This window comes from Gouania willdenowi, chromosome 15, assembly GCF_900634775.1.
Source record: "Gouania willdenowi chromosome 15, fGouWil2.1, whole genome shotgun sequence".
Taxonomy (NCBI): Eukaryota; Metazoa; Chordata; class Actinopteri; order Blenniiformes; family Gobiesocidae; genus Gouania; species Gouania willdenowi.
Genome location: NC_041058.1, coordinates 5,198,290 through 5,225,372, shown reverse-complemented (window position 1 = coordinate 5,225,372; position 27,083 = coordinate 5,198,290). Strand labels below are relative to the sequence as shown.

At 37.6% G+C, this 27,083-nt stretch overlaps 1 protein-coding gene across 6 annotated transcripts; it reads right to left on the bottom strand.

Annotated features, from left to right (window-relative positions):
- Positions 1–23: 23 nt before the first annotated feature.
- LOC114477096 (nuclear RNA export factor 1-like) lies at positions 24–27,083 on the bottom strand. Of its 6 annotated transcripts, XM_028469187.1 has the most exons (22): positions 16,640–17,108; positions 14,793–14,889; positions 14,574–14,718; positions 14,404–14,484; positions 14,037–14,141; positions 13,572–13,640; positions 13,105–13,174; positions 12,644–12,732; positions 12,419–12,526; positions 12,211–12,320; positions 11,667–11,703; positions 10,461–10,523; positions 10,246–10,298; positions 10,028–10,135; positions 9,193–9,218; positions 8,546–8,640; positions 3,423–3,465; positions 3,253–3,322; positions 2,007–2,121; positions 328–422; positions 194–236; positions 24–98 (listed from the first exon to the last, which is right to left on the bottom strand). In XM_028469187.1, the coding sequence occupies exons 1-20, from the start codon at positions 16,662–16,664 to the stop codon at positions 420–422; spliced, it is 1,512 nt and encodes a 503-aa protein (XP_028324988.1). In that variant the 5' UTR covers positions 16,665–17,108; the 3' UTR covers positions 24–98; positions 194–236; positions 328–419. The 6 variants fall into 6 exon arrangements, with proteins under 6 accessions (XP_028324988.1, XP_028324989.1, XP_028324984.1 ...); XM_028469188.1 differs by lacking the exons at positions 24–98; positions 194–236; positions 328–422 and adding an exon at positions 16,309–16,374 and having other exon boundaries at positions 1,801–2,121; XM_028469183.1 differs by lacking the exons at positions 24–98; positions 194–236; positions 328–422; positions 16,640–17,108 and adding an exon at positions 26,615–27,083 and having other exon boundaries at positions 1,801–2,121.

Below are 27,083 nucleotides of genomic sequence, written 5' to 3'. Positions count from 1 at the left end.
CATATTTACGTGTGTAACCTACCCTCAGTTCTTTGATGGAACTGTGACAAAAGTTCTGGAGAAGGACATTCTAATTGTTCTTAATATATGACCTACAACTGAAAAACAAAACAAAAACAAAAAACAGGAAATCTTTAGTGAGCAATAGATTAGTTGCAGTGGATTTACTTAAAGACATGACTAAGATACTGACATTCAGTATAGTTTCCGCTCACTGTGAATTCCAGATGCGTGTTCTGTGAAAACAAAGCATTTTGGCTTAGTGTGAACAACACAAATGATTCAACATGTGAAACAAAGTGTGTGGCAGATCAGACGTGAACTCACTGTGAAGGCTTTTACTTTGACGAGGAAAGAGGACCTGTCATGCTGTGTTTTTGGCAGCTTGTTGAAGAACTTCGACACATTATGTTCAATGCTCACTAAGTCAAATAAAAACAAGGCAAACATCAGGCGGGCTCCATCATTACTAGGGTTGGGTATCGGTTACTACTCGCTACTTTTTCAACGGTTCTGGTGCTTAATCGTTACTTTAGACTTACTTAAAAAGCTCAAAATGTGCACACTTACAAAAAACAATGCCCTGTTATTTCCAGAGTCAAATTTAACACATTTAACTCAAAACAACATACAAATAAACTATTATTCGATAATGTTCTCACAATTCATGTCAGGGTTTCCCACACACTAATTTATTTGTGGCGGATGGTGTCATGCGCTTCTTTCAGGCCGTGTTTTGTGCATGTGCTACGGTTTGAAATGAGGCCACTGATCAATGATCCGAGCAGCGGCACCGACTTCATGTGTATCAAGTAATGTGCGGCACCGAAATCTTTGTTCTTATATGACCCGGTTACTAGCGTTTACGTGGAAACTGGTCCCATACTCTGTTTCAGGACCCAACCCTAATCATTACAAATAATACTTTCACATAACTCTGCTGAGAGCGAGCAGCTCTTCAGGAGAACTTACAGGGGTTGTCAACATCCTGATACATGTCCCAGCCATCAACAGAGGGGCCGGGCCCCCACCCGACAGGCCCAGATGTGTGAATTTACCCACCACCCTGTTATGGTGGGGAAGTGGGGAATGGAGAGGCACTTCCCTATCCCCTGAGTGAATGCATGTGTTTAGTGAATGTATGTAGTGCTATTAAAAAAGGGTGGATGGAGGGGAGCGGTGCCACCAGCCCCACCCTGCCCCAGCACGCTCAGCGAAGGCGCGCCCCAGGGAACCAGGCCAAGGCGCCCAGACCGGCCGGCGGAGCAACCCACCGCACCACCACGCCACCCAACAACCCAGGACGCAAGTGCCGCCCCCAAGAAAAACCACCCCCAGCGCCACCCCCACCCCGGACCCCCCCGTCCCGAAGCCACAAACCCCACCACCCCAGGCCCCCAGACAAGCCAGCCCCCGAGCCACCCACCCAGCGCAGCAATGCCCGCCCCCTAAGCGAAGGCCACAGCCCCCCCCACCAGCACCCCGGGCCGACAGGAGCCCCCCTCGCCAAACCCAACGGGAGAGCAGGCACCGAGCGAAAGCGGAGGAGGGGGGGAGGACGAGACAGGGGGACAGAGAGCAAGAGGAAAGAGTGGCAGAGAGACACGCAGGCCCCCGGCACCAAGGGCCACCCAGACGTGCACGAAGGGGGCAGGAGAGCAACACCAAACCGCCCAGGGACCACGAGAGCACCCGAAAGGGACGCACGCCCCCACAGAGGCACCCAAAAACCCCAGCAACCCACTCAAGCCACCCAGGTCAAGGCCACCCCACAAGCCCATGGAGGTCCAGGACTACAGTTAGATCAGTGTGTTAGTAAAGAGTGGTGCTGGCAGTTGTTTGCAGGCTAGATCATCAGGCTAAAAATGAAAAATCAAGATTCAATGCAATTAGAAAAGGAGTCCAACGCTCCTCAAAGCAGCTTATTTTATTTTTTCTGAGAACAGTTGCTACTTTTACCAATCCTCATCATCGTTTGACTGTGCTGATGTCTGGCGTTGTGTCACCTTTCCGTGTTGGAAAAAAGGGTTCGTGGTAGGCCCCACAAAAGCCCCAGAGATCTGCGCTTTCTGTGCTTTCGGAACCTTCTTGGTGAAGACTTGATCGTTGATGATGCACAAACTGTTAAAGTAAGAACAAGGACCACAGGGTTCAATATTAATAATACAGTAATACAGGGTTACACCAAGCCTTACTCTGTTTAGTCAGAGTTCATTTTTAGTTTGACTGCACTGACAGTAGCGAGCAGGGTTGGAGTCAATCACATGTTTCAGTTACAATTACATCAATTATGATGACAGTTACCAGTATTTTTTACAATCGCAATTTTTTTTCTCCTCTGAAAGTCAATTACAATTACGTTCTCTAAATCAGCTGTAAAACACATTAAAAACTGTTACGGTGAAATTTACGGTTACCTCGTCTTTGACTTGAAAACACACTCTGCAGTGATAAATGATGAAGACCAGACAGGAGAGATGATGAAGTAATAAAAATGATTGAATCTAAACTAAATAAAAAGGTACAAAGCGGTATAGACAAAGAAGTGGTCTCCTCTGGCCAGAGGAGAGGCGCGAAGAAGGGCCCAAATGTTCCTTTAACACACATTTATACCCCACTGTCCCACCTCCCCCCTTCCACAGACAGCAAAGAAGAGACCAGGGGGGGGAAGGTCAGTCTGCCGGAGGTGACACCTCCGATGTCGGGGTGAAAGTTAGCTGTGTGTGAGTGTGGATGTATGTGTGTATGTGTATATGATGTATGTGTGTGTGTATGTGATGTCTGGGGTGGGTTTGGACGTGCTCAGGCCTTGGATATTAAACTGAGGCCAACTGACATTCCTTTAGAGAAGCTGTATTATGGGAGTATGGGCCCACTGACTTTGCAGGAAGAGGAAAAGACATCAGACAGGCGTGGAAAGTTACAAATTGGGGTATTAAGTTGAATGAGATCAAAAAGCAAATATATGAGTATACATAATCAATTTTGCCACCACAAAGAAAAATCTATCATCTAATTTATTTCCTAAAAAGTACCAAAAGGTGGTACCATTGAGTACAGATAACGATTAACAAGTGCCAGTATAGGTACAAATATGAAAGCTACCCATCCCTAGAAATCTCTACTATAAATTGGTTGTTGTGTAAAGCATTATGGTTTGTCAATTTATTTTATGAACAAATAAACATACATAATATTAGAGCGACACACACACCGAGACAAAACGCCTCCATATTTACGTGTGTAACCTACCCTCCGTGATCTGATGGAAGTGCGACGAAATTTCTGATGAAGGAGATTCCATTTGTTCTTAATTCCTTAACTACAATTGAAAAACAAAACAAAAACAAAAAAACAGGAAATCTTTAGTGAGCAATAGATTAGTTGCAGTGGATTTACTTAAGACATGACTAAGATCTGACATTCAGTATAGTTTCCGCTCACTGTGAATTCCAGACGCGTGTTCTGTGAAAAACAAAGCATTTGGCTTAGTGTGAACAACACAAATGATTCAACATGTGAAACAAAGTGTGTGGCAGATCAGACGTGAACTCACTGTGAAGGCACTTACATTGATGTGGAAAGAGGACCTGTCATGCTGTGTTTTTGGCAGCTGTTGAGGAATGTCACCACATCCTGATCAATGTCCACTGAGTCAAATAAAAACAAGGCAACATCAGGCGGGCTCCATCATACTAGGGTTGGGTATCGGTTACTACTCGCTACTTTTTCAACGGTTCTGGTGCTTATCGTTACTTTAGACTTACTACTAAAGCTCAAAATGTGCACACTTACAAAAAAAACAATGCCCTGTTATTTCCAGAGTCAATTAACACATTTAACTCAAACAACATACAAATAAACTATTATTTGATAATGTTCACACAATTCATGTCAGGGTTCCCACACACTAATTTATTTGTGGCGGATAGTGTCATGCGCTTCTTTCAGGCCGTGTGTTTTGTGCATGTGCTACGGTTTGAAATGAGGTCCACTGATCAATGATCCGAGCAGCGGCACCGACTTCATGTGTATCAAGTAATGTGCGGCACCGAAATCTTTGTTCTTATATGACACGGTTACTAGCGTTTACGTGGAAAATGGTCCCATACTCTGTTTCGGTACCCACCCTAATCATTACAAGTCATACTTTCACATAACTCTGCTGAGAGCGAGCAGCTCTTCAGGAGAACTTACAGGGGTTGTCAACATCCTGACCATTCCTGAAAAACAAGGCCAGAACAAAGAAATCAGCACCACTGAAACACACGTAGCCATTTAATCAAAGGTATACACCCTTGTGTGTGTATGTGTGCGTGTTAGGATTGGGGTCAATTACATTTTTCAGTTAAAATTACATTTCAAATACCCATGTTCAATTACAATTCAATAACGATTACAGTGACCAGCATTTTTTCCGCTTAGAAATAAATTACAATTGTTTTTTATCCCCAGAAAGTCAATTACAATTACGTTCTCAATTATTAATGTTCAATTACAATTAATGACAATTACAGAGCCAGAATAAATAACCGGATAAAAGATAATCTTCCTCTTGTGTTAGCTTTCTGTTAGCATCTCTTATGATAACGGGTTCTAAATCAGCTGTAAAATACACTAAAAAAAACATGTCTATCATCTCATTTCTTTCCTATCTGTTGGTTACATTGTTTGGCTAATGAGAATATAAATTTTAATATTTTGGTGACGGCACCTGAGCCTTTTTTGTCTCAGTATATCAATCGAATAATTTCTTTTCTTTTTTCTAGAAGGTCAAATGTGGGGAAAGCTTGATATTAAACATATTTTAATAACTGTTAACTACATATGTGTAGAACTGTGCATAAAACTGTAACATGGTCCCCAAGTTTAGCGTCAAATTATAATTGACAATTTTTATAACATTTTCATGGCATTTACAATGACAAAGTCAATTATCTAAACTCAATTAAAATTATAATTACGTCATATTTGTAATTAATTATCAATTACATGATTACAATTATAATTGACCTCAACCCTTGTCTGTATGTGTGTCTCCTTACATTGGTAGAATCTGGGAGTGATGCAGTTTTGTGTGTTTAAACAATGCGTCCTCATAATAGGCCTGCAGCATTAGTGTTCTGTCATCAGAGTCGCACACATCGTAGTAGCTGAAAAACAAACAAAAGACTCTGCATATCAACACCACTCACTGCCATCAATTCCTACCTATTGGTATAACACTGTGAAGCACCATAGAGAAAAATGTTAGAAACTTACTTTGCAAGAACCTCTCAATGAAGCCATAGATGTTAGAGCCATTGAAGCTGGTCCTGTTTGTTCACAAGGTCAACATTTAGAGAGAAATGGGACATTCATAATACAAAATAAAAAGCTCTAATCTAAAAATATAATGTCTTCTATATCTTGTACATTGACAAGTGATGTTTTAAACACAACAGATACAAACAATTCACCCATCTCACCTGACTAACCTCCGGAGACACGATAGTGCTGGGTGCGTCAATGACAGTGGGTTGGAAGAGGTAGGTTCCATCCTGATGAGGGACAATACACAGTTTAGTACAACTTGGAAAAACATCCAAAACTATTTTTAAAAATCAGATAAAGACATACTGTAGACGTCAGATTAATACATGGAAGATCACTCAAAATGTAAAAGGTTGAAATTGTTGCTTGAAGTTTATTTCATTCTTATCATGATTTTCTTGCTATTTTTCCACAGCAAGGAAGATATTGAGTTCCGCATAGAATATAAGATCCTCCTGCACACCATCACCTTCTGCACGGTGTGGCCCCCACTTACCTCACAGAACTGCTCACACCACACATGTCAACCAGGACCCGGTCAGGCCAACAGCACCGTCTGGTCGCGCCCAGGACACGGCTCAAAACAATGGGCGACAGTGCCTTTGAAGCCACTTGCCCCCCGCCTGTGGAACGCCCTCCCAGATCACCTCAGGCCCCGCAAATGGTGGACATTTTTAAAGAAAAACTTAAATATCACCTTTTTAAAGAAACGTATTTTAACAGTTAATGCCTCTTTTAGTCCTGTCTTTTAATATTGTTGTGTTGTATTGTTTTTATCCTGTAGCACTTTGAGGTTGGGCATCAAATGTAAAGTACATTACAAATAAAATGTATTATTATTATTATTATTATTAGATAGTGTCGCTTGATTCCATTATGTTCTGGTTTGTTCCTGATATTCCCTGTGGTATAACATCACTACGTGAGACATTCAATTTCCGTGTAAGCCCCAAATATACATCCACCACTGCTTTGCCACAACGTTCAGTCCGTGAAAACACCAGAAACTGTGTTGGAAAGTCTATTTGGCAGAGCTTTTTAGGGTCAAGCGAGAATCACGATAAGAATTAAGTAAACACACCTCTATCCTTCCGTCTATGGACTCAACATCCCAACATGCAATGTGTAAAACTCGGAACAAACATTCAAGCTGCAATTTCAACCTTTTTCAGATTTTGTCGTGCAATTGATCTTTGAGTTATTGATCTATGCCATGTCTTTTATCTGATAAATACTTATTGTTCCCAGCAGCTTTAACAGAACTGAGAATTGACAAAAAGACTTTAAACACTAACTTCCTCTTTAGTATCAAAATTATGGTGGGAGAAATGAAGACTGAGTGACCATAAACTACTGAGTAGACTTACAGATCTCTGAAGTTGGGGAAGCGTCTGGCACATCGCACTGGTATGTAAGCAAAAGTGAAAAGCAGAGGAATTAGTGTGAGAATTCAATGTTGACAATGTTGTTTTAGATTCATTTTGTTCAATGCAACACTACGCTGTGCTGTATACAACCGCTGAGAGATCACATTTGCATTTATAAACATCTGTTTCAATATGACCAGAGCCAGATAGGACTTCAGTTTCCTTATTGTTGAGTATACGCTCACATACATGCCCGTGTCCCACGTTCACCTGAATGCCCACCCTGGTGTGTACTTACCAGCAGGTATACTCACCTCTGCCCCATTTTGGTGATACACACAAATTTGACATGGCAAAAGCAACACATGCACACATTTCTAGGTGCACACGCATACACAAACATGGTCTTCCAATTTGAGCCAGTCTGGTCTTAACCCCCACTCCCCGGTTTGGATTTCATCATACAGTCATTAATACAAAACAAACAATATATAACGAACCAACAGCAAAAATTAAGTAAATGGCAGTCTGTCAAAACCATTTACTCTTGAAAGATATTTCCACCAAGGCTGCCCACTTTGTAATATGCATAAATAAAGAGAAAAAAAACAGAAACAGTTGCTACTTTTAACAATCCACATCATAGTATGTGCTGATGTCTAGAGTTGTGTCACCTTTCAGTGTTGGAGAAAGGGTTCGTGGTTGGCCCCACAAAAGCCCGAGAGATCTGTGCTTCTGTAACCTTTTGGTGAAGACTTGATCGTTGATGATGTACAAACTGTTAAAGTAAGAACAAGGACCACAGGGTTCAATATTAAAATTACAGTAATACAGGGTTACACCAAGCCTTACTCTGTTTAGTCAGAGTTCATCTTTAGTTTGACTGCACTGACAGCAGTGAGCAGGGTTGGAGTCAATCACATGTTTCAGTTACAATTACATCTTCAATTACATCTTCAATTACAATTCAATTATGATGACAGTTACCAGTATTTTTACAATCGCAATTTTTTTCTCCTCTGAAAGTCAATTACAATTACGTTCTCTAAATCAGATGTAAAATACATTAAAAAACAAATCTATCATCTAATTTATTTCCTATCTATTCGAAACGGGCTACCTACAGGGTACAAAAATGCCATAATTGTAATTAATAATCGATTAAAAAAATTGCAAATATAATTGACCCCAATCCTGATTATAATGTTGCTACAATACCAAAACAACCCTGGTTTGATATATTTGTGAAAGTTATCATTATGATTGATATGAGAAATAAAAATGGTAAATTGGAATATTTTGAGATTTTTTATTTACCATTTATTACTGCACAAAAGTACCAAAAGGTGGTACCATTGAGTACAGATAACGATTAACAAGAACCAGTATAGGTACAAATATGAAAGCTACCCATCCCTAGAAATCTCTACTATAAAATTGGTTGTTGTGTAAAAGCATTATGGTTTGTCAATTTATTTTATGAACAAATTACATACATAATATTAGAGCGACACACACACCGAGACAAAACGCCTCCATATTTACGTGTGTAACCTACCCTCCGTGATCTGATGGAAGTGCGACGAACTTTCTGATGAAGGAGATTCCATTTGTTCTTAATTCCTCAACTACAATTGAAAAACAAAACAAAAACAAAAAAAACAGGAAATCTTTAGTGAGCAATAGATTAGTTGCAGTGGATTTACTTAAAGACATGACTAAGATACTGACATTCAGTATAGTTTCCGTTCAGTGTGAATTCCAGATGCGTGTTCTGTGAAAACAAAGCATTTTGGCTTAGTGTGAACAACACAAATGATTCAACATGTGAAACAAAGTGTGTGGCAGATCAGACGTGAACTCACTGTGAAGGCATTTACTTTGACGTGGAAAGAGGACCTGTCATGCTGTGTTTTTGGCAGCTTGTTGAGGAATGTCACCACATCCTGATCAATGTCCACTGAGTCAAATAAAAACAAGGCAAACATCAGGCGGGCTCCATCATTACTAGGGTTGGGTATCGGTTACTACTCGCTACTTTTTCAACGGTTCTGGTGCTTAATCGTTACTTTAGACTTACTTAAAAAGCTCAAAATGTGCACACTTACAAAAAAAAACAATGCCCTGTTATTTCCAGAGTCAAAATTAACACATTTAACTCAAAACAACATACAAATAAAGTATTATTTGATAATGTTCACACAATTCATATCAGGGTTTCCCACACACTAATTTATTTGTGGCGGATAGTGTCATGCGCTTCTTTCAGGCCGTGTTTTGTGCATGTGCTACGGTTTGAATGAGGCCACTGATCAATGATCCGAGCAGCGGCACCGACTTCATGTGTATCAAGTAATGTGCGGCACCGAAATCTTTGTTCTTATATGACCCGGTTACTAGCGTTTACGTGGAAACTGGTCCCATACTCTGTTTCGGTACCCAACCCTAATCATTACAAGTCATACTTTCACATAACTCTGCTGAGAGCGAGCAGCTCTTCAGGAGAACTTACAGGGGTTGTCAACATCCTGACCATTCCTGAAAAACAAAGCCAGAACAAAGAATCAGCACCACTGAAACACAACGTAGCCATTTAATCAAAGGTATACACCCTTGTGTGTGTATGTGTGCGTGTTAGGATTGGGGTCAATTACATTTTTCAGTTAAATTACATTTTCAAATACCCATGTTCAATTACAATTCAATAACGATTACAGTGACCAGCATTTTTTTCCGCTTAGCAATAAATTACAATTGTTTTTTATCCCCAGAAAGTCAATTACAATTACGTTCTCAATTACTAATGTTCAATTACAATTAATGACAATTACAGAGCCAGAAATAAATAACCTGATAAAAGTTAATCTTCCTCTTGTGTTAGCTTTCTGTTAGCATCTCTTATGATAACGGGTTCTAAATCAGCTGTAAAATACACTAAAAAAAACATGTCTATCATCTCATTTCTTTCCTATCTGTTGGTTACATTGTTTGGCTAATGAGAATATAAATTTTAATATTTTGGTGAGGGCACCTGAGCCTTTTTTTGTCTCAGTATATCAATCGAATAATTTCTTTTTTTTTTTTCTAGAAGGTCAAATGTCAAATATTTTAATAACTGTTAACTACATATGTGTAGAACTGTGCATAAAACTGTAACATGGTCTCCAAGTTTAGCGTCAAATTATAATTGACAATTTTTACAACATTTTCATGGCATTTACAATTACAAAGTCAATTATCTAAACTCAATTAAAATTATAATTACATCATATTTTATAATTAATTATCAATTACATGATTACAATTATAATTGACCTCAACCCTTGTCTGTATGTGTGTCTCCTTACATTGGTAGAATCTGGGAGGGATGCAGTTTTGTGTGTTTAAACAATGCGTCCTTATAATAGGCCTGCAGCATTAGTGTTCTGTCATCAGAGTCGCACACATCGTAGTAGCTGAAAAAAAAACAAAAGACACTGCATATCAACACCAATCACTGCCATCAATTCCTACCTATTGGTATAAACACTGTGAAGCACCATAGAGAAAAATGTTAGAAACTTACTTTTGCACGAACCTCTCAATGAAGCCATAGATGTTAAAGCAAGTGAAGCTGGTCTGTTTGTTCACAAGGTCAAAATTTAGAGAGAAATGGGACATTCATAATACAAAATTAAAAGCTCTAATCTAAAAATATAATGTCTTCTATATTCTTGTACATTGACAAGTGATGTTTTAAACACAACAGATACAAACAATTCACCCATCTCACTGACTAACCTCCGGAGACACGATAGTGCTGGGTGCGTCAATGACAGTGGGTTGGAAGAGAGGGGTTCCATCCTGATGAGGGACAATACACAGTTTAGTACAACTTGGAAAAACATCCAAACATATTTTTAAAAATCAGATAAAGACATACTGTAGACGTCAGATTAATACATGGAAGATCACTCAAAATGTAAAAGGTTGAAATTGTTGCTTGAAAGTTTATTTCATTCTTATCATGATTTCTTGCTATTTTTCCACAGCAAGGAAGATATTGAGTTCCGCATAGAATATAAGATCCTCCTGCACACCCATCACCGTCTGCACGGTGTGGCCCCCACTTACCTCACAGAACTGCTCACACCACACATGTCAACCAGGACCCGGTCAGGCCAACAGCACCGTCTGGTCGCGCCCAGGACACGGCTCAAAACAATGGGCGACAGTGCCTTTGAAGCCACTGCCCCCCGCCTGTGGAATGCCCTCCCAGATCACCTCAGGGCCCCCGCAAATGGTGGACATTTTTAAGAAAAACTTAAATATCACCTTTTTAAAGAAACGTATTTTAACAGTTAATGCCTCTTTTAGTCCTGTCTTTTAATATTTGTTGTGTTGTATTGTTTTTATCCTGTAGCACTTTGAGGTTTGGCATCAAATGTAAAGTACATTACAAATAAAATGTATTATTATTATTATTATTAGATAGTGGTCGCTTGATTCCATTTATGTTCTGGTTTGTTCCTGATATTCCCTGTGGTATAACATCACTACGTGAGACATTCAATTTCCGTGTAAGCCCCAAAATATACATCCACCACTGCTTTGCCACAACGTTCAGTCCGTGAAAACACCAGAACTGTGTTGGAAAGTCTATTTGGCAGAGCTTTTTAGGGTCAAGCGAGAAATCACGATAAGAATTAAGTAAAAACACCTCTATCCTTCCGTCTATTGGACTCAACATACCAACATGCAATGTGTAAAACTCGGAACAAACATTCAAGCTGCAATTTCAACCTTTTTCAGATTTTGTCGTGCAATTGATCTTTGAGTTATTGATCTATGCCATGTCTTTTATCTGATAAATACTTATTGTTCCCAGCAGCTTTAACGGAACTGAGAATTGACTAAAAGACTTTAAACACTAAGTTCTTCTTTAGTATCAAAATTATGGTGGGAGAAATGAAGACTGAGTGACCATAAACTACTGAGTAGACTTACCAATTTCTGAAGTTGGGGAAACCTCTGGCACATCGCACTGGTATGTAAGCAAAAGTGAAAAGCAGAGGAATTAGTGTGAGAATTCAATGTTGACAATGTTGTTTTAGATTCATTTTGTTCAATGCAACACTACGCTGTGCTGTATACAACCTCTGAGAGATCACATTTGCATTTATAAACATCTGTTTCAATATGACCAGAGCCAGGTAGGACTTCAGTTTCCTTATTGTTGAGTATACGCTCACATACATGCCCGTGTCCCACGTTCACCTGAATGCCCACCCTGGTGTGTACTTACAAGCAGGTATACTCACCTCTGCCCCATTTTGGTGATACACACAAATTTGACATGGCAAAAGCAACACATGCACACATTTCTAGGTGCACACGCATACACGAACATGGTCTTCCAATTTGAGCCAGTCTGGTCTTAACTCACCCCCCCCCCCACTCTCTCGTTTTCAGGCTGATATCAGATCGGGACACCCCTAAAATCTACTGAGCTCACGTGTAAACATCTAACAATCCAGAATAGAAAACTGACCTGGCGTATGAATTTGCGTCCTTGAAAAGGGCACAAAGAGGGTTTCCGACCAGCCACAGCTCCACCAGATTCAGTCCCTTCAACTTGTCCAGCTCACATTCGCTTTGCAGCTGTGGAACAAAACAGGAGGCCGGTAGGCGTCAACACATTAACCTACTTAACTACTACACAAACATGACAATGAAAGCCTTGGAGCGGCCAGTCTCACGTTGTTTTGTGAAAGGTCCAGGGCCATCAGATTAGGCACTTTGGGAACAAGCTTGCTGAGTTCATCCAGTCTTTGGATGCAGTTGTTACTGAGGTTCAAGCTTGTCAACTGCAAAGAAAACATTGATTTCATTAGGTCTAGACTCAACTATGATGATCTAACTTTTAAAGTATCCACAGTATATGAAGATACACAGATTGTTACTGATTGTCGTGCTATTGTTACCCGAGGAACGTTTCCTTCTACAATCTTTATGACGGCCTCCATGCTCGTTTTTTTGTTCAAAAGGAGTTTGACTTTCTGGGACACCAAGTCTGGTTCAGGGCAAAAGTAAACAGTACAGTGAAGAAAAGTAGTCATGAAACAACAGAATTCTGAAGATTCAAAACATCTAAACTACATTTTAAGTTTTAAAAAATACAAAACCAACTATTATGAAACCAAGTGTAATCAATGAATAATAATTCTAACTGCATAAAATGTCAACTGCATATACTGCAAACTTATCACCTGGTGTTTCATGCCTGCTAACCCAGTAATATATGCCATTTAGACTGTGTTTTAAAAAGCAGTAATTGATAAATACTTCCTCTATAAAACAACATATCCCCAATCCAAGGTTTTTCCTTTGAGATGTCAAAGGCCAATTGTGTGAATAATATAATGTAAAAGTGTAGTGCAGTTACCTGGGTCTTTGTCAATGTTGTTCAGATCCAAAGCTTGCAGATTGCAATTAAAACGTTTCGCCATACATCGCTAGAAAAGAGAAAAAAACATCTTTAAAACAAGTCAAAAACATCTTTTAAATCAGGGATGCTCATGGTTAACTGTTCAACCCGTTAACAGAAAACTTTGACCAATTAATGCTAACGTATTACTTTCTGCAAGTCCCAAAAAAAAAAAGATGTACTATTGTATTTACTATTTTGCCTGGATGTTAAAATTTGGCTATGGTATAATTATTTAAAATAACTCAAAATTCCCATGAAAACTTTCCATTCTTGAATATTCCCAAAATTTCCAATCTTAAGTTCCTGTGGACATTTACTGGAATTCTTCCACCCCTTTGCAACCCTAATTGTGTCACACCTCAGACAAAACATGCTCATTCAAGAGAATACCAGTTGTTTGAGTTGCTTTGTTTCTCACTGACCTCTATATGATTCAATTGTGCAGAGGACAGGAAATCTTGGTAACCACAGCGTTTGACATTCACCACAATCTTCAGGAACACCAGTCAATGAAAAAAAGAGATCACAAACTAATGAGTGACAACAGTCATGTGGAGCCTGCAAGAACATTTCACAAAAATTAACTAAATGCAAAGAATACATTTATCGGTAAACATTGATCACTGCGAGTTGCACTGGACAAACACTAAGACCCAGATTGGTGGTTTTGAGTGCAGTTTTCTTAGAAATCCTTGATATTTTTTAGGTATTCAGAGAGGTGAATAGAAACAAGATTCTGAAGCTGTTTTCAAGCCATTTGCATGAAAAAAAAAAAAAAAAAAAAAAAAGATTATCATAAAGGCAGGTGTATGTGAGCTCAAGCTTAATAACAGATCCTGAACACAAAGTTCTCTTCGAAGTGCTTCCAGTTGTCCCCACAAACGTACCTTACGGCCATAACAGTCTTTGAGCTTGTGAGAACACTTTCGCAAGGCAGTGGCAGCAGCAGACCCGTTCACGTAGAAAGTAACTGTATGCTGGTCGACATGGTGCTGGTAAATAGAAAAAATGCAATTAAAACAGGGCATTTGGGTGATTGTTAGAGATTTGAAAAGTATTAGAGATTATCCCAAGTAAATAAAATACAGGAAAAAAAGTTAAAAACCAGAAGTGCGCTGTAATAATCAAAGTATACAAAGGATGATAAATACAACGATAAAGCAAATGCATTTCCACCATACATCTTTAGAGCCGAACAACAGCTTTTTATCTCAATTACTTATTAGTAAATCATAAAATCCTGTCAACTCTCACCTCAATGGGAACGTAAGGAATGGGGCAGATATTCTGAAGAGCTTGCAATAAGTACAAATTCAACGCTCCGCGATAAGGTATCTGTTGACAAGGCAAACAAATTGGGGATCTTGTTAGACCAATCACAAAGCAAATTAGCCAGATGTGAATGTGAGTTTGAGGTTACGCACCGTTACTTTGAACCAGCTGGTGTTGCTTCTAAATTGTCTACGTGTGCGATCTACTCTGAAAGCTCTTCCTCCTCCACCATTGGCTTGTGACAGATCTTTGACGATAAGGTCATCTCCGCTCCAAAATGTGCCTTTATAAGGATTGCTGAACAAGACAAAATATTACTAATGATAATGATTTCTGTACAAGAGCAACATTTAATGAAAGTCAACACTTACTGTTTGCACTGAAAATGGCTCATCCTCAGGTCCACAGTTCCACCAAGGTGGTTCGCGAACTGCTGGTTTTTGCAGGGGAGCTGTCTTTTGAGGATACCTTTGAGGTTTGACACATGTTCAGTGAAAGATGCATGAATGAAAAGGGATGAAAAATTCACAACATTAACCGATAATTTTAGTGAGTTTAGCACACATTCATAACCATAAATGCAATGTTACTAATAAAGTCTAAATGCTTTATTTCAGTTTTCGGCCTTGGTTTTCTCATTTTTGGTTTTGGCCGAAAATGTTCATATTGCACGGTGCATCTCCAGTGCTTTGTCTTGGACTGTACAATGTGCAGTCAAATGTATTTTTGTACGAGCATTCAGTTGTCATAAAAACTACTGAAATTATAAATTTACGGTATACCTAAATAATGAAATATTTTAATAAATGAATTGAATAAGCCAATTTAGTCAGTGAAATTAAATAAATCCTCACCGTTAAATGTTGATACATGTTAGGATGAACTGACAACCAGAGACAAAGCAAATGTAACGTGTATTAACAGGTTTTTTTTTTTTTTTAACACTATTTATACAGATTTTTTATGACACACTTATACATACAGAAAAAAAGTACAACAATGTGGACTATCAAATCAAAGACAAACGTAAACCAACACATTGCAGGAAAATAAAATAGAAAAAAAAAAAAAACACACAACAAAGACACGCGCATTCTATTCATAGGTATTGAAAGACCACCCAAAGGGCCGCAAACTCATGGTTCCAGGCCAGACAAAGTCTGCACATAGTTCAGGAATGATTCCCAGGTTTTATAAAATCTATTAACAGATCCGTTAAGGGTGCATCTGATTATTTCAAGCTTGATATTGTGCATCATATCTTTGATCCATTGATTGTGTGATGGAGGGTTTACATGCTTCCATCTGGATAGTATTATAAACAGGTTTTTTAATGTGAACCTTTTGACATTTTCAAGATTTCACAATAAAATACTTTTTTAACTTGTTCAACAATAATAGCAGAGAAACTACTTTTAATGTCTACCAGGTGTTGGGGAAGACCCCATAAGCCAAACGCTCCAATAGACCCCTAATTAAAAAACACCACATCCAATCAGGAAACATTGAAAATATATTATGTTCATACATATATAAAAACAGATATAGATTTTTTACTTATGTACCAAGATAAATTCATTAAATAAATGTCTAACAAAGTCAGAAACATTAATAACTTGTCATGCAGTTTGGAAGCCCGTTTCCGCCACTAGAAAAAAATAAAAAATCACCAAGGAAAGTCATAATTATGAGAAAGAAAGTCATAATTATGAGATAGAAAGACATAATTATGAGAAAGAAAGTCATAATTATGAGATGGAAAGTCATAATTATGAGATAGAAAGTCATAATTATGAGTTAGTAAAGTCATAATTATGAGGAAAAAAGTCATAATTATAAGATACTTAAACACATTTACATCGAAAACTACTTTAGACGGGGCCTTACAAATGCTGAAACCCAACCGAACCAGAGAGGAGAAAGAAATGGTTATCCAAAGTCAGCAGGAGCAATCTAACAAAAAATGAATAAAAATAAAGGATTATAACAATAAAAAAATCTGTGAGACGATCATATTCAAACACTTCACTTGCACTTTTTCCCACAAATAACACTTGTTTGATTAATTTCTGACTTCTGGTCTGGTTCTGTTCACTGACAGTGTTTTGGGGTTTGGTTAAATATCGAGCCCTTTATGCTCACAAAAATAAAACTAGTTTAGTTTTTCTCGAAAGGACATTAGCACGTTTGATATTAAATCTGAACTGCACTATCTTACCTTTGCTGTACTGTGCGCTGTCCATGTTCTTTGAGAGAGAAAAAACTAGTTTGCCTGCTAATTGAAAGTAACAACCTTTCTGAGCAAAATCAAAGTCAATATTGAAGAAGGATTCTTTTTCAATCACTGTTCTTTCGAAGCCGGTAGTGTTTACACGTAGCCATGGTAAAATACCGCACGTAATTTCTGAGGTAAGGAGGCGTGGCGTAGGTTTAATACGTCATAGTCCGATCCTCTGAGTTTCCCGGACCTGTTTCAATAGTTGGACCCGTTTTTATCGCACTGGGACATATCGACGTTGTATATTGTGTTTTGAACTGTTATCTGCCCGCTAAGTGTACACCTGACCCTTCCCATCGTCCAGTAGCTTGAGCATGCTAGCCTGAGACCTGCTGGTGTTGTTAGCCGATATGCTGAGTCATACCTGTCAAGTATCCCGTTTTAGCCAGGAAACTCCCGTATTTTACCCCTCTTTCCCACCATCTTCCCGTATTAGTATTTTCCCGTAAATATCCCGTATTTTAAAGTAATAAGCATTGAAAGATGCCTTACTAAACTGAACGCCGTCACTAGCCTCGCGAGAACTACCACCTGAAATGGCAGTTCTCGCGAGATTAGTGCAGACAGCGGCAACAAACCCGGAAACAACTCATAAAAGAGATGAATGAATGAAGACGTTCTGGCGAAAAAAACCAAAGAACTTGTGTAAATACGTTGTAAAATGTGACAGAGAGTTTGTTTTCATAAAGAGCAGCAGGATGTGACACAGTTACATGTTCTGTTAGATTTAAACTTAGATTTTAAAGTCTACCACGGAACACGTAAGTCACCATGAAAAATCAGCCAATCACAAGCGCCACAAATATACACTGCTTTAAAAAAGTGTTAAATGATGTAAAGTCTGTAACAAATGTGTCTAATAAGTCATTAATAAATACCAGAGAACCACATGAGTGAGCATGAGAAATTATGAGAAAATATGTAATGAAACTAAATTGTGTAAATGCAACGTGTTGGCTTGTTTATAAACTGTAAGTATATTTAATAAACATGTGCTTCATATACACATTTATGTTTTTATTTAGGCTGTTTTATTATTAAAGAATTAGAGCTGGGCAATATATCGAGATTCAAAATGTATAGAGTTTTCTATTTTGACGATATAGAAAACTATAACATTTGTTATATATATATTATAGCTTATTATGTATCAAATACTAGTTTTAGGAGTCACTCCTTTTACTTCTCAGAACAACATGTAAAGCTCAGTTAGATGATTAATGACTGCACATATTGTGCAGCTGTTTGTTAATAAATGAGCCTGTGTAGCATTTTGCATCAGCAAATTTAACCCAGAATTGTTTTTCCTGGTCAGACTATATTTGGTAAAATTGTCTAGATTTATATCATATATCACCATTTTGATAAATATTTTGAGTTTTGGTCCATATCACCCAGCCCTAGTAGGAATGTTCAGAGCATTTCAATGTTAATAAAGGTCGACCTACCAGATTCTAATCACATAATTGTATTCAGTAAGTGGTTGACAAGTGGGTATTTTAGATTTCTTGTACACCTATCTTAAAATATAAGGGACACTGGAGCTTGGTTGGGCTCGTAGTGGGCGCCAGAAAATTTCCCTTATTTTCAAATCCAAAACCTGACAGGTAAGTTGATACTGTAATGAAAGGGGCCCTGTGTGAAAATAAGCAGGTTGTTAAGCACATGAGAAAGAAAGTCATAATTATGAGTTAATAAATTCATAATTATGAGAGAAAGTCATAATTATGTGGGAAAAAAGTCATAATTATGAGATACTTAAACACATTTACATCACATTTACGGGGCCTTACAAATGATGAAACCCAACCGAACCAGAGAGGAGAAAGAAATGGTTATCCAAAGTCAGCAGGAGCAATCTAACAAAAATAAATAAATGAATAAAAATAAAGGATTATAACAATAAAAAAAATCTGTGAGACGATCATATTCAAACACTTCACTTGCACTTTTTCCCACAAATAACACTTGTTTGATTAATTTCTGACTTCTGGTCTGGTTCTGTTCACTGACAGTGTTTTGGGGTTTGTTTAAAAGTCGAGCCCTTTATGCTCACAAAAATAAAACTAGTTTAGTTTTTCTCGAAAGGACATTAGCACGTTTGATATTAAATCTGAACTGCACAGAAGTATCTTACCTTTGCTGTACTGTGCGCTGTCCATGTTCTTTGAGAGAGAAAAAACTAGTTTGCCTGCTAATTGAAAGTAACAACCTTTCTGAGCAAAATCAAAGTCAATATTGAAGAAGGATTCTTTTTCTGTCACTGTTCTTTCGAAGCCGGTAGTGTTTACACGTATCCATGGTAAAATACCGCACGTAATTTCTGAGGTAAGGAGGCGTGGCGTAGGTTTAATACGTCATAGTCCGATCCTCTGAGTTTCCCGGACCTGTTTCAATAGTTGGACCCGTTTTTATCGCACTGGGACATATCGACGTTGTATATTGTGTTTTGAACTGTTATCTGCCCGCTAAGTGTACACCTGACCCTTCCCATCGTCCAGTAGCTTGAGCATGCTAGCCTGAGACCTGCTGGTGTTGTTAGCCGATATGCTGAGTCATACCTGTCAAGTATCCCGTTTTAGCCAGGGAACTCCCGTATTTTACCCCTCTTTCCCACCATCTTCCCGTATTAGTATTTTCCCGTAAATATCCCGTATTTTAAAGTAATAATCATTAAAAGATGCCTTACTAAACTGAACGCCGTCACTAGCCTCGCGAGAACTACCACCTGAAATGGCAGTTCTCGCGAGATTAGTGCAGACAGCGGCAACAAACCCGGAAACAACTCATAAAAGAGATGAATGAATGAAGACGTTCTGGCGAAAAAAAAACAAAGAACTTGTGTAAATACGTTGTAAAATGTGACAGAGAGTTTGTTTTCATAAAGAGCAGCAGGATGTGACACAGTTACATGTTCTGTTAGATTTAAACTTAGATTTTAAAGTCTACCACGGATACGTAAGTCACCATGAAAAATCAGCCAATCACAAGCGCCACAAATATACACTGCTTTAAAAAAGTGTTAAATGATGTAAAGTCTGTAACAAATGTGTCTAATAAGTCATTAATAAATACCAGAGAACCACATGAGTGAGCATGAGAAATTATGAGAAAATATGTAATGAAACTAAATTGTGTAAATGCAACGTGTTGACTTGTTTATAAACTGTAAGTATATTTAATAAACATGTGCTTCATATACACATTTATGTTTTTATTTAGGCTGTTTTATTATTCAGGAATTAGAGCTGGGCAATATATCGAGATTCAAAATGTATAGAGTTTTCTATTTTGACGATATAGAAAACTATAATATTTGTTATATATATATTATAGCTTATTATGTATCAAATACTAGTTTTAGGAGTCACTCCTTTTACTTCTCAGAACAACATGTAAAGCTCAGTTAGATGATTAATGACTGCACATATTGTGCAGCTGTTTGTTAATAAATGAGCCTGTGTAGCATTTTGCATCAGCAAATTTAACCCAGAATTGTTTTTCCTGGTCAGACTATATTTGGTAAAATTGTCTAGATTTATATCATATATCACCATTTTGATAAAATATTTTGAGTTTTGGTCCATATCACCCAGCCCTAGTAGGAATGTTCAGAGCATTTCAATGTTATAAAGGTCGACCTACCAGATTCTAATCACATAATTGTAATCAGTAAGTGGTTGACAAGTGGGTATTTTAGATTTCTTGTACACCTATCTTAAAATATAAGGGACACTGGAGCTTGGTTGGGCTCGTAGTGGGCGCCAGAAAATTTCCCTTATTTTCAAATCCAAAACCTGACAGGTAAGTTGATACTGTATGAAAGGGGCCCTGTGTGAAAATAAGCAGGTTGTTAAGCACATGAGAAAAGAAAGTCATAATTATGAGTTAATAAATTCATAATTATGAGAGAAAGTCATAATTATGTGGGAAAAAAGTCATAATTATGAGAATACTTAAACACATTTACATCACATTTACGGGGCCTTACAAATGATGAAACCCAACCGAACCAGAGAGGAGAAAGAAATGGTTATCCAAAGTCAGCAGGAGCAATCTAACAAAAATAAATAAATGAATAAAAATAAAGGATTATAACAATAAAAAAAATCTGTGAGACGATCATATTCAAACACTTCACTTGCACCTTTTCCCACAAATAACACTTGTTTGATTAATTTCTGACTTCTGGTCTGGTTCTGTTCACTGACAGTGTTTTGGGGTTTGTTTAAAGATCGAGCCCTTTGTGCTCAAAAATAAAACTAGTTTAGTTTTTCTCGAAAGGACATTAGCACGTTTGATATTAAATCTGAACTGCACAGAAGTATCTTACCTTTGGCTGTACTGTGCGCTGTCCATGTTCTTTGAGAGAGAAAAAACAAGTTTGGCCTGCTAATGAAGTAACAACCTTTCTGAGCAAAATCAAACTCAATATTGAAGAAGGATTCTTTTTCTGTCCCTGTTCTTTCGAAGCCGGTAGTGTTTACACGTAGCCATGGTAAAATACCGCACGTAATTTCTGAGGTAAGGAGGCGTGGCGTAGGTTTATTACGTCATAGTCCGATCCTCTGAGTTTCCCGGACCTGTTTCAATAGTTGGACCCGTTTTTATCGCACTGGGACATATCGACGTTGTATATTGTGTTTTGAACTGTTATCTGCCCGCTAAGTGTACACCTGACCCTTCCCATCGTCCAGTAGCTTGAGCATGCTAGCCTGAGACCTGCTGGTGTTGTTAGCCGATATGCTGAGTCATACCTGTCAAGTATCCCGTTTTAGCCAGGGAACTCCCGTATTTTACCCCTCTTTCCCACCATCTTCCCGTATTAGTATTTTCCCGTAAATATCCCGTATTTTAAAGTAATAATCATTAAAAGATGCCTTACTAAACTGAACGCCGTCACTAGCCTCGCGAGAACTACCCACCTGAAATGGCAGTTCTCGCGAGATTAGTGCAGACAGCGGCAACAAACCCGGAAACAACTCATAAAAGAGATGAATGAATGAAGACGTTCCGGCGAAAAAAAAAAACAAAGAACTTGTGTAAATACGTTGTAAAATGTGACAGAGAGTTTATTTTCATAAAGAGCAGCAGGATGTGACACAGTTACATGTTCTGTTAGATTTAAACTTAGATTTTAAAGTCTACCACGGAACACGTAAGTCACCATGAAAATCAGCCAATCACAAGCGCCACAAATATACACTGCTTTAAAAAAGTGTTAAATGATGTAAAGTCTATAACAAATGTGTCTAATAAGTCATTAATAAATACCAGAGAACCACATGAGTGAGCATGAGAAATTATGAGAAAATATGTAATGAAACTAAATTGTGTAAATGCAACGTGTTGACTTGTTTATAAACTGTAAGTATATTTAATAAACATGTGCTTCATATACACATTTATGTTTTTATTTAGGCTGTTTATTATTAAGGAATTAGAGCTGGGCAATATATCGAGATTCAAAATGTATAGAGTTTTCTATTTTGACGATATAGAAAACTATAATATTTGTTATATATATATATTATAGCTTATTATGTATTAAAATACTAGTTTTAGGAGTCACTCCTTTTACTTCTCAGAACAACATGTAAAGCTCAGTTAGATGATTAATGACTGCACATATTGTGGCAGCTGTTTGTTAATAAATGAGCCTGTGTAGCATTTTGCATCAGCAAATTTAACCCAGAATTGTTTTTTCCCTGGTCAGACTTTATTTGGTAAATTATCTACGATTTCTATTATATATCACCATTTTGATAAAATATTTTGAGTGTTGGTCCATATCACCCAGCCATAGTAGGAATGTTCACAGCATTTCAATGCTAATAAAGGTCGACCTACCAGATTCTAATCACATAATTGTAATCAGTAAGTGGTTGACAAGTGGGTATTTTAGATTTCTTGTACACCTATCTTAAAATATAAGGGACACTGGAGCTTGGTTGGGCTCGTAGTGGGCGCCAGAAAATTTCCCTTATTTTTCAAATCCAAAACCTGACAGGTAAGTTGATACTGTAATGAAAGGGGCCCTGTGTGAAAATAAGCAGGTTGTTAAGCACATGAGAAAGAAAGTCATAATTATGAGTTAATAAATTCATAATTATGAGAGAAAGTCATAATTATGTGGGAAAAAAGTCATAATTATGAGATACTAAACACATTTACATCACATTTACGGGGCCTTACAAATGATGAAACCCAACCGAACCAGAGAGGAGAAAGAAATGGTTATCCAAAGTCAGCAGGAGCAATCTAACAAAAATAAATAAATGAATAAAAATAAAGGATTATAACAATAAAAAAAATCTGTGAGACGATCATATTCAAACACTTCACTTGCACTTTTTCCCACAAATAACACTTGTTTGATTAATTTTCTGACTTCTGGTCTGGTTCTGTTCACTGACAGTGTTTTGGGGTTTGGTTAAATATCGAGCCCTTTATGCTCACAAAAATAAAACTAGTTTAGTTTTTCTCGAAAGGACATTAGCACGTTTGATATTAAATCTGAACTGCACAGAAGTATCTTACCTTTGCTGTACTGTGCGCTGTCCATGTTCTTTGAGAGAGAAAAAACTAGTTTGCCTGCTAATTGAAAGTAACAACCTTTCTGAGCAAAATCAAAGTCAATATTGAAGAAGGATTCTTTTTCAATCACTGTTCTTTCGAAGCCGGTAGTGTTTACACGTAGCCATGGTAAAATACCGCACGTAATTTCTGAGGTAAGGAGGCGTGGCGTAGGTTTAATACGTCATAGTCCGATCCTCTGAGTTTCCCGGACCTGTTTCAATAGTTGGACCCGTTTTTATCGCACTGGGACATATCGACGTTGTATATTGTGTTTTGAACTGTTATCTGCCCGCTAAGTGTACACCTGACCCTTGCCATCGTCCAGTAGCTTGAGCATGCTAGCCTGAGACCTGCTGGTGTTGTTAGCCGATATGCTGAGTCATACCTGTCAAGTATCCCGTTTTAGCCAGGAAACTCCCGTATTTTACCCCTCTTTCCCACCATCTTCCCGTATTAGTATTTTCCCGTAAATATCCCGTATTTTAAAGTAATAATCATTAAAAGATGCCTTACTAAACTGAACGCCGTCACTAGCCTCGCGAGAACTACCACCTGAAATGGCAGTTCTCGCGAGATTAGTGCAGACAGCGGCAACAAACCCGGAAACAACTCATAAAAGAGATGAATGAATGAAGACGTTCCGGCGGAAAAAAACAAAGAACTTGTGTAAATACGTTGTAAAATGTGACAGAGAGTTTGTTTTCATAAAGAGCAGCAGGATGTGACACAGTTACATGTTCTGTTAGATTTAAACTTAGATTTTAAAGTCTACCACGGAACACGTAAGTCACCATGAAAAATCAGCCAATCACAAGCGCCACAAATATACACTGCTTTAAAAAAGTGTTAAATGATGTAAAGTCTATAAACAAATGTGTCTAATAAGTCATTAATAAATACCAGAGAACCACATGAGTGAGCATGAGAAATTATGAGAAAATATGTAATGAAACTAAATTGTGTAAATGCAACGTGTTGACTTGTTTATAAACTGTAAGTATATTTAATAAACATGTGCTTCATATACACATTTATGTTTTTATTTAGGCTGTTTTATTATTAAGGAATTAGAGCTGGGCAATATATCGAGATTCAAAATGTATAGAGTTTTCTATTTTGACGATATAGAAAACTATAATATTTGTTATATATATATATATATATCATAGCTTATTATGTATTAAAATACTAGTTTTAGGAGTCACTCCTTTTACTTCTCAGAACAACATGTAAAGCTCAGTTAGATGATTAATGACTGCACATATTGTGCAGCTGTTTCTTAATAAATGAGCCTGTGTAGCATTTTGCATCAGCAAATTTAACCCAGAATTGTTTTTCCTGGTCAGACTTTATTTGGTAAAATTATCTAAGATTTCTATTATATATCACCATTTTGATAAAATATTTTGAGTGTTGGTCCATATCACCCAGCCATAGTAGGAATGTTCACAGCATTTCAATGTTAATAAAGGTCGACCTACCAGATTCTAATCACATAATTGTAATCAGTAAGTGGTTGACAAGTGGGTATTTTAGATTTCTTGTACACCTATCTTAAAATATAAGGGACACTGGAGCTTGGTTGGGTGGGTGGGACGGCTCGTAGTGGGCACCAGAAAATTTCCCTTATTTTCAAATCCAAAACTTGACAGGTATGTTGATATTGTAATGAAAGGGGCCCTGTGTGAAAATAAGCAGGTTGTTAAGCACAATTTTGCACTAAAAATAATTATCCATGCTGCATTGGGGCCCGAGCTACCATCCCCTTTAAAACTGTGCAAATATGTTACTAATAAAGTCTAAATGCTTTATTTCAGTGTTCGGCCTTGGTTTTCTCATTTTTGGTTTTGGCCAAAAATGTTCATATTGCACGGTGCATCTCCAGTGCTTTGTCTTGGACTGTACAATGTGCAGTCAAATGTATTTTTGTACCAGTATTCAGTTGTCATAAAAACTACTGAAATTATACACTTACAGTATACCTAAATAATGAAATATTTTAATAAATGAATTGAATAAGCAAATTTAGTCAGTGAAATTAAATCCTCACCGTTAAATGTTGATACATGTTAGGATGAACTGACAACCAGAGACAAAGCAAATGTAACGTGTATTAACAGGTTTTTTTTTTTTTTTTTTAACACTATTTATACAGATTTTTTATAACACACTTATACATACAGAAAAAAAGTACAACAATGTGGACTATCAAATCAAAGACAAACGTAAACCAACACATTGCAGGAAAATAAAATACAAAAAAAAAAAAAAAACAACAAAGACACGCGCATTCTATTCATAGGTATTGAAAGACCACCCAAAGGGCTGCAAACTCAAGGTTCCAGGCCAGACAAAGTCCGCACATAGTTCAGGAATGATTCCCAGGTTTTATAAAATCTATTAACAGATCCGTTAAGGGTGCATCTGATTTTTTCAAGCTTGATATTGTGCATCATATCTTTGATCCATTGATTGTGTGATGGAGGGTTTACATGCTTCCATCTGGATAGTATTATTAACAGGTTTTTTAATGTGAACCTTTTGACATTTTCAAGATTTCACAATAAAATACTTTTTTAACTTGTTCAACAATGATAGCAGAGAAACTACTTTTAATGTCTACCAGGTGTTGGGGAAGACCCCATAAGCCAAACGCTCCAATAGACCCCTAATTAAAAAACACCACATCCAATCAGGAAACATTGAAATATATTATGTTCATACATATATAAAAACAGATATTAGATTTTTTACTTATGTACCAAGATAAATTCATTAAATACATGTCTAACAAAGTCAGAAACATTAATAACTTGTCATGCAGTTTGGAAGCCCGTTTCCGCCACTAGAAAAAAATAAAAAATCACCAAGGAAAGTCATAATTATGAGAAAGAAAGTCATAATTATGAGTTAGTAAAGTCATAATTATGAGGAAAAAAGTCATAATTATAAGATACTTAAACACATTTACATCGAAAACTACTTTAGACGGGGCCTTACAAATGATGAAACCCAACCGAACCAGAGAGGAGAAAGAAATGGTTATCCAAAGTCAGCAGGAGCAATCTAACAAAAAATGAATAAAAATAAAGGATTATAACAATAAAAAAATCTGTGAGACGATCATATTCAAACACTTCACTTGCACTTTTTCCCACAAATAACACTTGTTTGATTAATTTCTGACTTCTGGTCTGGTTCTGTTCACTGACAGTGTTTTGGGGTTTGGTTAAATATCGAGCCCTTTATGCTCACAAAAATAAAACTAGTTTAGTTTTTCTCGAAAGGACATTAGCACGTTTGATATTAAATCTGAACTGCACAGAAGTATCTTACCTTTGCTGTACTGTGCGCTGTCCATGTTCTTTGAGAGAGAAAAAACAAGTCTGGCTGCTTAATGAAAGTATCAACCTTTCTGAGCAAAATCAAACTCAATATTGAAGAAGGATTCTTTTTCTGTCACTGTTCTTTCGATGCCGGTAGTGTTTACACGTAGCCATGGTAAAATACCGCACGTAATTTCTGAGGTAAGGAGGCGTGGCGTAGGTTTATTACGTCATAGTCCGATCCTCTGAGTTTCCCGGACCTGTTTCAATAGTTGGACCCGTTTTTATCGCACTGGGACATATCGACGTTGTATATTGTGTTTTGAACTGTTATCTGCCCGCTAAGTGTACACCTGACCCTTCCCATCGTCCAGTAGCTTGAGCATGCTAGCCTGAGACCTGCTGGTGTTGTTAGCCGATATGCTGAGTCATACCTGTCAAGTATCCCGTTTTAGCCAGGAAACTCCCGTATTTTACCC